Source organism: Hibiscus syriacus, unplaced genomic scaffold (assembly GCF_006381635.1).
Source record: "Hibiscus syriacus cultivar Baekdansim isolate YM2019G1 unplaced genomic scaffold, ASM638163v2 tig00110584_pilon, whole genome shotgun sequence".
Taxonomy (NCBI): domain Eukaryota; kingdom Viridiplantae; phylum Streptophyta; class Magnoliopsida; order Malvales; family Malvaceae; genus Hibiscus; species Hibiscus syriacus.
Genome location: NW_024062792.1, coordinates 4,344,890 through 4,358,163, shown reverse-complemented (window position 1 = coordinate 4,358,163; position 13,274 = coordinate 4,344,890). Strand labels below are relative to the sequence as shown.

The following is a 13,274-nucleotide window of genomic DNA, read 5'->3' as shown; positions in this document are numbered from 1 at the left end:
AATTTTAAAATATAAGATTTCGATTATTCTATTTTTTTTTATTAATTTAAAGTGATTACAAGTGGTAATATTTGTTATAAAATCTCTTAATTATTTGACAATAATACTTAAATATCTTGTGATGATTGATATTCAATTTTAAAAATTTTAAAAATAAAAAATCATTTTTCAATTATCAAAATATTTTGGTTGGTGCAATTTCAATTATTCTTTTATGAATGTTATTCCAAGGTACATCTCATTTTCTAGGTGTAACATTAACATTTTTTTAAACCTAATATAAAATGTAATGCTATTACTATTATTCAATAAAGTAGGACGCCAAAGATAGGTATTTGTTTTGATGACGGCTACGAAGTGACCAAAGTATAATTATTGGTGTTAGAGAGGGTACGTGTCGACTCATGATTGAATCTCAATCTCCGCCATCAATTTCAAGGTGTAAGACGGCATGTATGGCGATTTTCCTGATATATCACCGTTGAACAGTATATTTCCCGATCAGGTATCGTTCAGATTATATTTTTCGATCTAACACCCTTTGCAGAAAGGCGCGGCCCCTGAAACGCGCTTTACGCTGATTTGGCGCCATATGGGGTAAGGCGCGCCCCCTGCAGTGCGCCTTATGCTGACATGGAATACACGTGTGTAAAGCGCGGCCCCGGGGCGCGCCTTAGGCCACCTATGAGTATAGCGCAGGACAGGGGCAACGCCTTACCTTTAACAAAATTATTAGGCGCGGAACAGGGGTCGCGCCTTAGCTTTATCTGATATAGTTATGTAAGGCGCGGTGCAGGTACCGCGTCTTGTAGCTTTTCACGGCTATAAATACCTTTCCCCGGGGTAACTCCTCACATCTCCTCTCGATTAGAAAAAAATTAATATAACAATCTAACAATCTTCTCATATTTAATTCAGAAGTTCGTGCGAGTTTTCGTTATAAGGTAATTTTGTGATAATTTTTTATTATACTTATTGTTTATTATGATTATTTGAAAAAATATTATACTAATTGTTGTCAATTAATTTCTGTGTTTGTAAAATTAGAAAGCGGGAATATACGTCGAAATAGTTTTGCAGTACAGGTAATAATATAAAATTATATTATTTAAATTATTTACGTTTATGTGTAAAAAATTTATTGTGTTATATTTTCGTTCATATATTATTTATTTAATCAGAATTGTTTCAGTTGTTTTTTTTTTGCAGATATAATATTACCGCACTTTTAAACTCAAAGAATGGCGCGACTTTCAGCTATTGTTTATTATGATGGAGAAATTCGAGAAGATGAAACCGGCATTGTTTTCGTATCAAATGAGCGTGTTAAAATATCATTGAAAAAAAACATAACTCTTGAGGAGCTGATAACGAAGATTTCGAGGAAGATTCATGTTGGAAGTAATAGAAGAATGTCGTCGTTGCAGTACAGATTTCCAACATCATTGTTGCCATTAACTTATACAACGTTCGAACTTTTGAACAATGATGATGTTGAAATGATGGTTGAAGCTCAAAGTAATTATTAAGACGCCAATATTGAGATGTATGCAAATTTTATTCAAGTGCGTGCTGTTCGGGTCAATCATTAAGCTCCCACTATGGGTTGGATGAACAAGTTGATCAAGTTGACAGCCCGACGACAGTAATGTGTAATGATTTTAATGCCATAATGGAGAGACATTCATCTGCAACTCCTTACGATATGTATCGAGGTGGGTCGACGAACAATCTGTATGGCAACATCGCGTCCACTTCAAGGGGAAGACATTCATCTGCAAATCCTTTTGACCTTAATATGGAGATGACATCGACGCAACAATCTGTGCAGTTTTCATTTGACACGATGGCTTCAAGCTCTAGGGGGAGACATTCGACTGCGAGCTTTTTTTATCTGAATGTCGATATGCCTCCAGTTCAAGGGGAAGGCGTGCAAGTAGTAGGTTCTTCGACCTAAATGTGGAGAGCATGGAGGAACCATCATCTCCACCAGAAGAACCGCTTCGTGAGCCTAGTGCGGATGATGCTGAGACTGGACTATTCATTCACCCAGAATCACCGCAATTCAACTTCAATGATGATGATGATGTGACAAACTGACCCTCCAGCACACATGTATGAAGCTGATTATGGTGCAATGTATGGGCCAAAATTTGCAGATATGCCTCATCTCGGTGACTATGGATATTACTCATCAATAAATAATGGTGAGTTATATTTAGGCATGGAGTTTTCAAGTAAAGAAGAAGCGATAATGGCTATAAAAAATTATAATATTTGTAATTCTGTTTAATCGAGAGTCAAGCGCTCCACGACAGAAAAATATGTATGCTACTGTCCCTGACGCGAAAACGGATGCAATTGGATGGTTCGCGTATCGAAGAGGAAGAGGAAAAACAACATATGAGAACTAACAGTATACAACGATCCTCACACATGTTGTGTTGGAGGGGTCAACCAAGATCATCCCAACTTGGACTCTGAAGTGATATGACAAGCCATCATGCCCATGGTAAAAGCAAGCTCTCATATAGCTGTTGCTGTGTTGATTTCAGCTATACAATCACAGTATGGGTACACTGTCTCCTATAAAAAAGCTTGGTTGGCAAAACAAAATGCCATTGTCAAACTTCATGGCGAATAGTATGCATCTTACAACGAACTTACAGGCTGGTTTAGGCTGGTGCAGAGGTTGAATCCTGGGACAATTGTGGACTTTAAAACCTCCTATCCATACCATAATGATCTAGTTCTCCGTGATCGATGTCAATTCTACCGGGTTTTTTGTACTTACCCACAGTGCGTTAATGTTGTCAAATACTGCAAGCATGTGGTCCAGATCGACGGGACTTTAATGTATGAAAAATACAAGCAAGTTTTATTATTGGCAGTTGTCCAAGATGACAATCGCAACATTCTTCCAGTTGCTTTTGCTCTTGTCGAAGGAGAAGATACAAATTCTTGGGCTTTTTTCCTCATAAATTTACGTGCACATATTATCACGAGGGAAAAAATCTGTGTCATTTCAAATCGTGGAGTTGGGATCAAAGAAGCAATGGATTCTTTGGGTCCAATGTGGCAACCACCCTTTATCTAACATAGGTATTGTCTTCGACACATTGCTGCGAACTACCATGGAAGATACAAGAAGAATGATGAGCGTCAATTACTTGTGCACATGGGTAAGTGAAATTGATGTAGTTTGTTTTCTTTCGATCCTTTTGATCATGTTAGTAAGTTATACATTTTTTTTATCAGGTTATGAACTACTTCCTCGAATCTTTGAATCAATGCTTCAAGATTTGTGGGCGAAGAACGAGGAAGGATACGATTACATCAGCCTCATCGATAAAGAAATATGGACGAACGCATATGATGGTGGATATCGATATGGACACATGACGACCAACTTGGTAGAGACAATCAATTCAACCTTAAAGGGTGCACTTCACTTACCTGTAGCGGCTTTGGTAAAGACTAATTGTAAAAATAAATATAAAACCAAATTATAGTCTTAACCCTATGTTTTATTTACAAGTTTTGAAGATAATTGCAAATACTAAAATAAATGTTCTTCCTTCTAAAAGTTATAGATTCGAAGAAAATTATACGTACATTGTTAATGATTAAGAAATATTCTTATCACATTTTATTTTGTTATAGATTATTAAAAATGAATTAATATCTATTTTTATTAAAATTTTGTAATCGTTTTTTATTTTTATTTTATTAATTTTTAAACAATTAATTTTTACTTTTCATAAAATAATAATGATTATTGTTTCCGCTCAAGATAAACATATGATTTTGTATTAAGGATGGATTTATAAAATTTCAGCAGGTTGGTGAGTTGCATGGACATGGTTTCGAAGAAAGGAGAAGTTTGAGTTCCTAAAACATGGGGAGTATAAAAGCAACCATATGCGGATGTAATGAAGACAACCCACGTTTCGAGTATAAAACCAAAATTATAAGCTTCTTTACAGCTCTTTCATTTCTTATATATTCCATTCTTTTATACGCTTCTTTACAGCTCTAATCAAAGAGTTTTTCTGCTCTTGTTAATTAGTTCGATTCTTTTTTGAGTTAATTTAGTAAAAAGCTTTTGGATTTACATCAGAGATGGATCGAAGGGACAGACAAGGATAATTATCTCTTAAAATTTTATAAGTTTATTTTTATTTAAAATTTTATAAATTCATCTCCTAACATAAAATCATATGTTAATTCCTAATCTATCTTTAAAAACCAAGTTAAAAGCACACTCTTTGATAATCTATGTATTTAATCATCTAACTATCATTTTAATTATATTTAATTCACTAATTTTTTTCAAAAAGAATATATGGTGTTACATTTTGACCATTCGTCATTAAAAATAATAATGTTGTTACTGACATGTTATCATAAGTTAATATCATGTCATTGTGAAAAATAAAAAAATTATTAGGTCAATAATTTTGTTTAATTTTTAACTAAAATGTACCTTTAAGTATGATTTTGAAATAAAAAAATAGTTTATAACTAAAATGAAATTAAAGTGATAATTGAATGATTAAATATCTAATTTACTCTAATATTTTAAATAATGAAAAACAAATTTTTATTATTAATATATATTAATAATAACTCGATCGATTGCCACAAAGAAAACTCGTCTCAATATAGGGGTAGTTCTGCTATGCGGCGGTTAAAAAACGGCTAAAAAACGGCGTGATCGGTTAAACAAGTGACCGGTTAAAATTTAGACCGGTTATGTTATATCATTCAACCGGAAATATTATCAAGTAAAATAACAAATTAGGTAGCGCTTATATAATGTAATAGGTAGCGCTTATATAATAAAATATGTTAATTACTGGAAACATTATCAAGCACAATAACATATTAGGTAGCGTTTATGTAATGTAATAGGTAGCGCTTATATAATAAAATAGGTTAATTACTGGAAACATTATCAAGCACAATAACATATTAGGAAGTGCTTATATAATGTAATAAGTAACACTTATATTGACATATTCTATCATAAAACGGGTATATTTATATCGGTAACATTGCAAATTTATTTTAATAAAATATAATAATCATAATTTTTTATTTATAAAATTATAGATATAATATTTTAATAATAATATTGACATAGATAATATTAAATAAATTATTCTAATATTTTAAAAATAATATTATTATTTTGTTAATAAATAATATTATTTTATTGTATTTGATGCTTATAGTTATATTCTAATTATAAATATTTTCCATCACTTCATTATGATTTTTTTTTTAAATTATATTGTAATTATATTTTTTTTAATTTTTTTATTTTATTATTAGAAAGCTAATATCGAAATAGAAATACCGTGTCCTTTTTTCATTAGTTATTTTGTGGCATCTTACAAACTAAAAAATTAAAATTAATTTGTATAATTTGTGTTTACTAATTTTATTATTAAAAAGTCTATTTTTACCGGTTTTGTTATTGTTGGGCATAACAAAATCCGTAAAAATACCTAAAAATTATTATTCCTACCTAAAACATCAATGTTTTTTAACATTTTCGGTAAAACCGATAAAAAAAATAACAAAATCGGTAGCGCTTTACCTAATATATTGAAAGTATCGATCCTTTTATAAAAAGGATCGATATTTTACAATATAACCGGTAAAAAAATAACAAAACCGGTAAAAAAATAACAAAACCGGTAGCGCTTTACCTGATATATTGAAAGTATCGATCCTTTTATAAAAAGGATCGATACTTTACAATATAACATGTAAAAAAATAACAAAATCGGTAAAAAAATAACAAAACCGGTAGTGCTTTACCTGATATATTGAAAGTATCGATCCTTTTATAAAAAGGATCGATGCTTTACAATATAAGAGGTAAAAAAAATAACAAAACCGGTAAAAAAAATAACAAAATCGATAGCGATTTACCTGATATATTGAAAGTATCGATCCTTTTATAAAAAGGATAGATACTTTACAATATAACAGGTAAAAAAAATGACAAAACCAGTTTTATTATGACAAAACCGATAAAATGTATCTGATATGTTGAAAGTATAGATACTTTTTGTAAAAAGAATCGATACTTTTTTGAAAGTTATGTAATTTATGTTTCAAAAATTTTTAATAGTGTTTCATGTTTTCCACCTACAATATTAATTTAATAATTTCATTTATACAAAAAATTATTTGATTGTTTTGATATTTTTTAAAATATTATTTAGAATTTAAATTTAACAATATTAACCAAAGATAATAATAAATATGTAATATATATGTTTATTGTTTTTAATTTAATAATAATATATACCGTAACATAAAAAATAAATAAATCATTAGACGCGTATAATTACTAAATTGATATATCTTAAAACTCACTCAAAAGATAACCTTAAATTAATGTTTTCCACAGTGAAATAAGTATGAACACTTTTATTAAAAGGATAGATATTTTACAATATAAGCGCTCTACCTATTACATTATATTTTTACCTATTATATTGTAAAGTATCGATCCTTTTTATCAAAAGGATCAATACTTTCAACATATCAGGTAACATTATGAAAAAAAGGTAAAATTTACCTAATATGTTAATTTACCTATTACATTATAATTATTGGTTTTGATGTTTTTTGGGTTGATACTTGTAGAAAATGTATTGACACATATTTAGGTAGTTATTGTACATACCTAAATATGTACTGCGAATTTAATGTTGTACCCACCCTTTAACTACCACTACCAATACCACATCCTATTTAAAGCAGCACGACTGAAACATGTTCAAAATGAACCTTTGCTTACATCTCCATCAACTCTGGGACCACTGAACTTGCACAACAAAATTTTTGCCATGGATCATACTGATGTAGACAATGTTAAGCCAACCGAGGAATGCTATGAAGTACATAATGTTGATGAATCTGACAGATTGGTTGGTCAGCTCTTCTGTTCACGTGATCAAGCTTGGTACTTTTACAAGGGATTCGCACGGGAACATGGGTTTAGTGCACGTAAGGGAACAACACGGCTTGACGTGGAAGAGAATCTGAAGACACAAGAATTTTGTTGTTCCAAAGAAGGGTTTCGAATATCAAAAGTCAATACTGTTGATCGTCAACGTGCTCATACGCAGCTTTTGTTATCTCCTGTCTTCGTTGATTTTGATTGTGGCTTACGAGATCGTTTAATATTCACGATCGATCCCACTCTCCAACAACCTATATTCAAATTGTCAGAACGTTAAGTATTGTAAACTACAATATTCAATCTACGACTTTTAACAATTTTACCACAAACGAATTTTTCTTTCCACTTACAAAATCACCAGTTGCCCTTGTAGAACCGATCGATTCCAACCACATCATCATATACATACCGCAATCATGTCTGTTACAAAATTTGAAAGCCACACATGTCAATTATGATGAATCCTGCATAAATTAAGCTTTCTATTTATGATAACATCTCATACCCATTCAATTGCTTATTCTTCTTATGCTCCACAAATTTGAAATTTTTCAAGGGAAACTTTCCTAGAGATCCACAGTATTCAACCCAAATGCTTTTCTTATTATAAAAATCTAATATTTTAATTTGCATTAAAAAAGAAGAAGTTATGATCCAAAAAAATTATGCATTATAATTTACATAATGTCCTTTCATACATACATACATACATACCAATCTCTTAGCATCCTTCACTCTCTGTTTAGCTGATTCAGATGTAAACATACTATCATATATTATTGCAACACGATCTACCATATCCAACACCAACAGATACCAATGTGAATTATGGTAGTTTATTGTGATCATGATCTGCAACAAATTTCACACCCAATTTGACAAAATTCAACATTCTATATCCGAAAACATTATTTGCAATTGGTATGGTGTCTTACCTTCTCACAGTCGGTGAATTTTACATAGTTATCCAATATGGGACCCCAGAAGGTAGCAATACTCACAACACTTTCTTTGTTGTTGGCATCCATCGCCTGTTGTTGCAATTATGCAACAAACATTATTAATATACCGTCTATAACACTACTTTTCAACATTTATTAATTTAACTCACCGCTAAGAGGTATGGAAGGTAGCCAATCCTCCGGAGTGACTTTTGAGAATCGTAAGTCGATCCCTTACTCATACCAACGATCCAAAACCTATTTCTCCCAGCACATTCAACTGACCCTTCTCCTTAAGGTGTTTAATTAATGAATTCACCCTTTTAATGATGCATCTTGTCGACACTTCCTACATTTTTTAACAATATATAATGTTATAGTTCTTATATATTTTGTATCAACGTATTTACAAGTTTAATGAATACCTTATTTTCATGTGCTTTCCTCCGTTCTTTGTATTCTTTACTATCATTCCTTGACTGTGTGATGTAAGGTTCATTTTCAGCATCACTCATCGAATTCCATTTGGACCTCACATCTTTTGTCACCTAATATTAAACATAAACGTTTCTTAATCAATACATTAACACTAAATAATACTCAATGTCAATTTCATTTTACATACCGAACCGCTCTGTGTGTCATCTTCCTTCATCCTTTTGCATTCGGCCATACTGTCAACATTTAAAATTTGTAAACAATTTAAAGTTTATCGATACTTTAATCCAATTACCATTTCAACAATAATAACAAAAAGACATTGATACTTACTAGAAGTACATATATCCACCCTTTGGTTGCTTTCGAGTCTCTGCCTCAATTTCAAAGTCATCTGCACCACCAACAATTTTTCAACCCATTAACTCCATTTTTCCTTCATATATCAGTTTACGCAAATCAAATTATTTTGTTACATACACTTTATTCAATATACAAATATAGATAACTACTCTTGTGGTAAAACGGTTTTCTTCAAAAGAATTTGAATGGCCACTACAAAATGTGTCGGCACATTTATACAACCTATAATATCATTTTCTACCTATAATATTTAATAAAAGTATCGACATTTATATTTTACCTTGAATATCACTTTCTACCTGCAATCGGTCTCAAATGCTTCTTTACTCCAAAACCCCAAACAACACATAAAAACCTTATTCGCGATTACTGTAATAATAAAAAACTAGGGTTTCGACAACATACTTTTCGATTCGACTGCATCAACAAACAAACAAACTTCGCTTTAGAAACACCTTCTGAAATGCAACAACAATTACGCTTCGATTTCAAAAACTCGTCCGTTCTATCTATTTTCAGAGGATATTTAGCTATGGCCTTTATATTTTCATCGGATATGTTATTTATATTTAATCGATACAAATACAAAAGTGTCGATACTTTTATGTCAGGTGTCGATACTTTCGAAAGGATAATTACGTATTTCTTTGAAAGTATCAATAATTTATTACACGTACTTACGAAAGTATCGACACTTTCAATATATCCGGTAGCGTTTTACCGGTTTTATCATTTTAATACCGGTTTTATCATATTTTTACCAGTTATATCGTTGTGGATCGATATATTTTTTTAAAGTATTGACACTTTATAGGCGCTAAAACTGATTCTCTTTTAAATTCAAAAAGTGTCGATCCTTATATAAAGTATCGACACTTTCAATATATCCGGTAACGTTTTACCGGTTTCATCATTTTGGTACCGATTTTATCATATTTTTACATGTTATATCGTTGTGGATCGATACATTTTTTTAAAGTATCGACACTTTATAGGCGCTAAAACTGCTTCTCTTTTAAATTCACAAAGTGTCAATCCTTATATAAAGTATCAACACATATCCGGTAGTGTTTTACCGGTTTCATCATTTTGATACCGGTTTTATCATATTTTTACCTGTTATATCGTTGTGGATCGATTCATTTTTTAAAGTATCGATACTTTATAGGCGCTAAAACTGATTCTCTTTTAAATTAACGAAGTGTCGATCCTTATATTAAAGTACCGACACTTTAAATATATCCGGTACCGCTTTACCGGTTTTATCATTTCAATATCTGTTTTGTCATAGTTTTAGCTGTTATATCGTTATGGATCGATACATTTTTAATTTAGATCGACACGAACCGACAAGTTAAGTTTGCCGATTGCATAATTTTTTAATATTTCTTCATGACTTAGACCTACTATATTATTATTAGTCAACATTTCCGATAACGCTAAACCGAAATTATTAAATATCTTTTAATATATATGATAAGATCATATATTAACCGTATATTAATCTACATTTCCTGAGACATTCCCCTCAATATAGTGCGTATGGAGAGAAAACGCGTGGAAACTCTTGGAACAAAAGGAAAAGTAAAACTTTCCACTTCGCAGTATTTGGTTCAAACAACACCAACAAAGCTTCAGAATATAGCCTATGCTAAAGACTCATCTCCTACTCGCCTTTCGCTCGCGTGGGAGACAAACTTTCTAACCTCATGGCAATGTACCCGCAAAAATATGACTAATTTTGTATAAAGAATGTCATCACTCCAACAAAATATAAAATAAACAAAGAATCTACTCATCACTCCATTAATTTCATTTTTACACTATATTTTTAAATTCATTTTTAATTTCTCTTATAAGAACCCATCAAATCAAATAATTTTAATAATTAAAAGAAATATTATTTTTCTTGTAAGTTTTAGATGGAAGAATTACCTCCACAAAATATATACATTATTGATTGATAAAAATTATTAACATATATTAAATCAACCTAAACTATTAAAAAATTTCTTATAAAATACACACCTACTATATATATATATATATACAACAATTTAAACCCCATAATAGTACAATAAAAAGTTCAGTGATTTTTTTTTTTAAAAGTATACTCATCAAGCTATTGATGTTTATCATATCAAACCCATATCTTGTCCATCTTCTATATTTTTATACAATAATGATATTGGTATTGTTTAGTTTTCTAAAACCGGCTTCTAAGGCACAAGCTCAGGTGTTTTGACATTGCTTCCTAAATCAGTCGAGGAACTTCATTTTATTATTATTTTTATTAGTATTCTATGATGAGACCTCCCATTGGAGCTCGGTGAGGAATTCCCTTCCTCCGCTTCACCGTCCTATAATTCAAAGCGATTGGCGGTGGCGTCGATGGCCTGAAGCTTTGTACTTTGCTCTTCTGGCTTCCGTTACTAACATCGTTCAATGATTCGGCATCGAACCCATCTGTTTCCTTCAACATTCTCTTCTTTCTAATGAAGTTCTTTGATGTCCCAACAATCTGAAAGGTTTTAATCACGACAACGGAAAAAATTATCAAGCACGTTTATAACACCACTATGGTGATAATGCAATAACAATTTCAAATAGCACCGTTATCATTATAAAACGACAACTGTTCCGATAGTATATAGTTATTTCAATTGCTTACCTTGCAACCAAGAGAACAGAAGGTGAAGGAATCAAGGAGGCTCCGGTGGCAGACTTGGCAGGTATTGGTGACACCTTTGCCGGGCCTAGGCTGAGGCCTTTGGTTCAAGAACACAATCCTGGCACTGTTGATAATGTAGGTCTGAATCCCTGTTATGTCCACGAATTTCTGAATCTCTGAAACCCTTATCACATCATGGTATGATGATCTCCTTATCTGCAAGGACAATAAACCCATCGACGATTACGATAGCGGTGATGACCGTAATAATGTCTGCTGTTATCGCAATCGCAATAAACATGATCACAATCCAAATCATAATTTAAATCTTTAATCCAACACAAATGAATTTTGTAATTTAATTTACTTCATTTGTAATTTAGTTTACCTGAATAGCTCTATGATCTTTGTGATGAGCAAGGCAAAGAGAACAAAGAGCACCGTTCATGCAATCCAAGCAATACATATTGCATTCACTCTTGTGAGCATCGGCATGGAGTTTGCATTGGACGAAAAAGCTTGTTTGAAGCAGTGGTTCCAGCCATGGCGGCCACTTCACTTCCTCTTTATCAAAATCATCATCATAATCTGGACCACCTCCTCCCTATGATAAAATCCCATAAAAAGAAAAACAAATCATCAGCATCGCGTGATAATTGAGGACGATTCATCTATGATTCAGCAAGGTGATTTGGAGGTCTAACCATGATTCTTCTGCTTTTTGGTTTGATTTCTCTAACTTGATCAATATGGATCATTTGAAGGGGATAAAGAAACTTTCTTGGAAAATTTTTCTTTTTCTCGAGAAAAAAAAGGGTGAGAAGAAAGAAAACAAGTGGAGTTACTTTGTAGTGGTGAGTGGTGGATGGGTGCTTATCTTTGGCTTAAAAGTCTTCAACCGAACCTCAATCCGAACCTAACCCAAAAACCTAAATAAAAACATTAGATGCGTCTGTTTCAAGAAACTTCTTCACCTTCTTAATTAAATTCCGTTTTATTTCATTTTCTGGATTTAAAATGAAATAATTTTTTCCAGGAAAAAAAAAGGTAATGTATTTTCACTTGGACAAAATAGGTAGAGAGGGAACCTTGAAACCTGGCTCGTTAAGATCTTGACACGTGGCAAGAGTAATGAATCAGCTAGAGTACAAGGTGGGAGGTGAAAAGGCCATGGGTTGAATACAATGTACAGAGCCGATTTAAAAATATTTTTTAAAATATAATACATAATTTTTATATATAAGAAGCATGAATAAAATTTTAAGATAAATATAATTAATAAAATAAATAATCAATTAAAAAGTTAAAATTTTAAAACAAATACGTGGTTTATGTGTCTTAATCTTAATTTTGCATGGTGTAGTAAAAGTTAGGGCTTTGGAATTTGCCACCTCAAATAAAAACAAATACTTCAGCTTTAGAATGCACTTGAACATGATGAGTTGTTTGTGCATGCAATAATAGTTTTTTAAATGATAATATTCATAAATATAAATGTATTGAATCACTATAAGAATAAAAAATATTATTATTTTAGATATTTAAATTCAAATAATTATATCTATAAAATCTATATATGGATAGGGATGACAAAAAAACTCGAACCCGACGGAGAAAATCGAAAATCGAATTAAACGGAGACAGGAAAAACCGTTTATACTAAACGGGGACGGAACGGGAAAAAATTGTTTATGTTAAACGGGGACGGGGACGGGGACGGGGACGGGTTTAGTAATCCCCGCCCCGATTACCTAATTACCCGGCCCGATAAATATTAAAAATAATTATTATATATATATATAATATTAATAAATTTAATTTAATTTAAATTAAAAAATATATAATATATATATATATATATTTAATTTAAATATAT

At 31.4% G+C, this 13,274-nt stretch overlaps 1 protein-coding gene across 1 annotated transcript; it reads right to left on the bottom strand.

Moving 5' to 3' along the window:
* Positions 1 to 10,963: 10,963 nt before the first annotated feature.
* On the bottom strand, positions 10,964 to 12,332 carry LOC120133564. Its single transcript, XM_039150129.1, has 4 exons — positions 12,103 to 12,332; positions 11,787 to 12,002; positions 11,399 to 11,614; positions 10,964 to 11,248 (listed from the first exon to the last, which is right to left on the bottom strand). Exons 1-4 carry the CDS (start codon positions 12,154 to 12,156, stop codon positions 11,021 to 11,023), a joined length of 714 nt encoding a protein of 237 aa, XP_039006060.1. The 5' UTR covers positions 12,157 to 12,332; the 3' UTR covers positions 10,964 to 11,020.
* Positions 12,333 to 13,274: the final 942 nt, after the last annotated feature.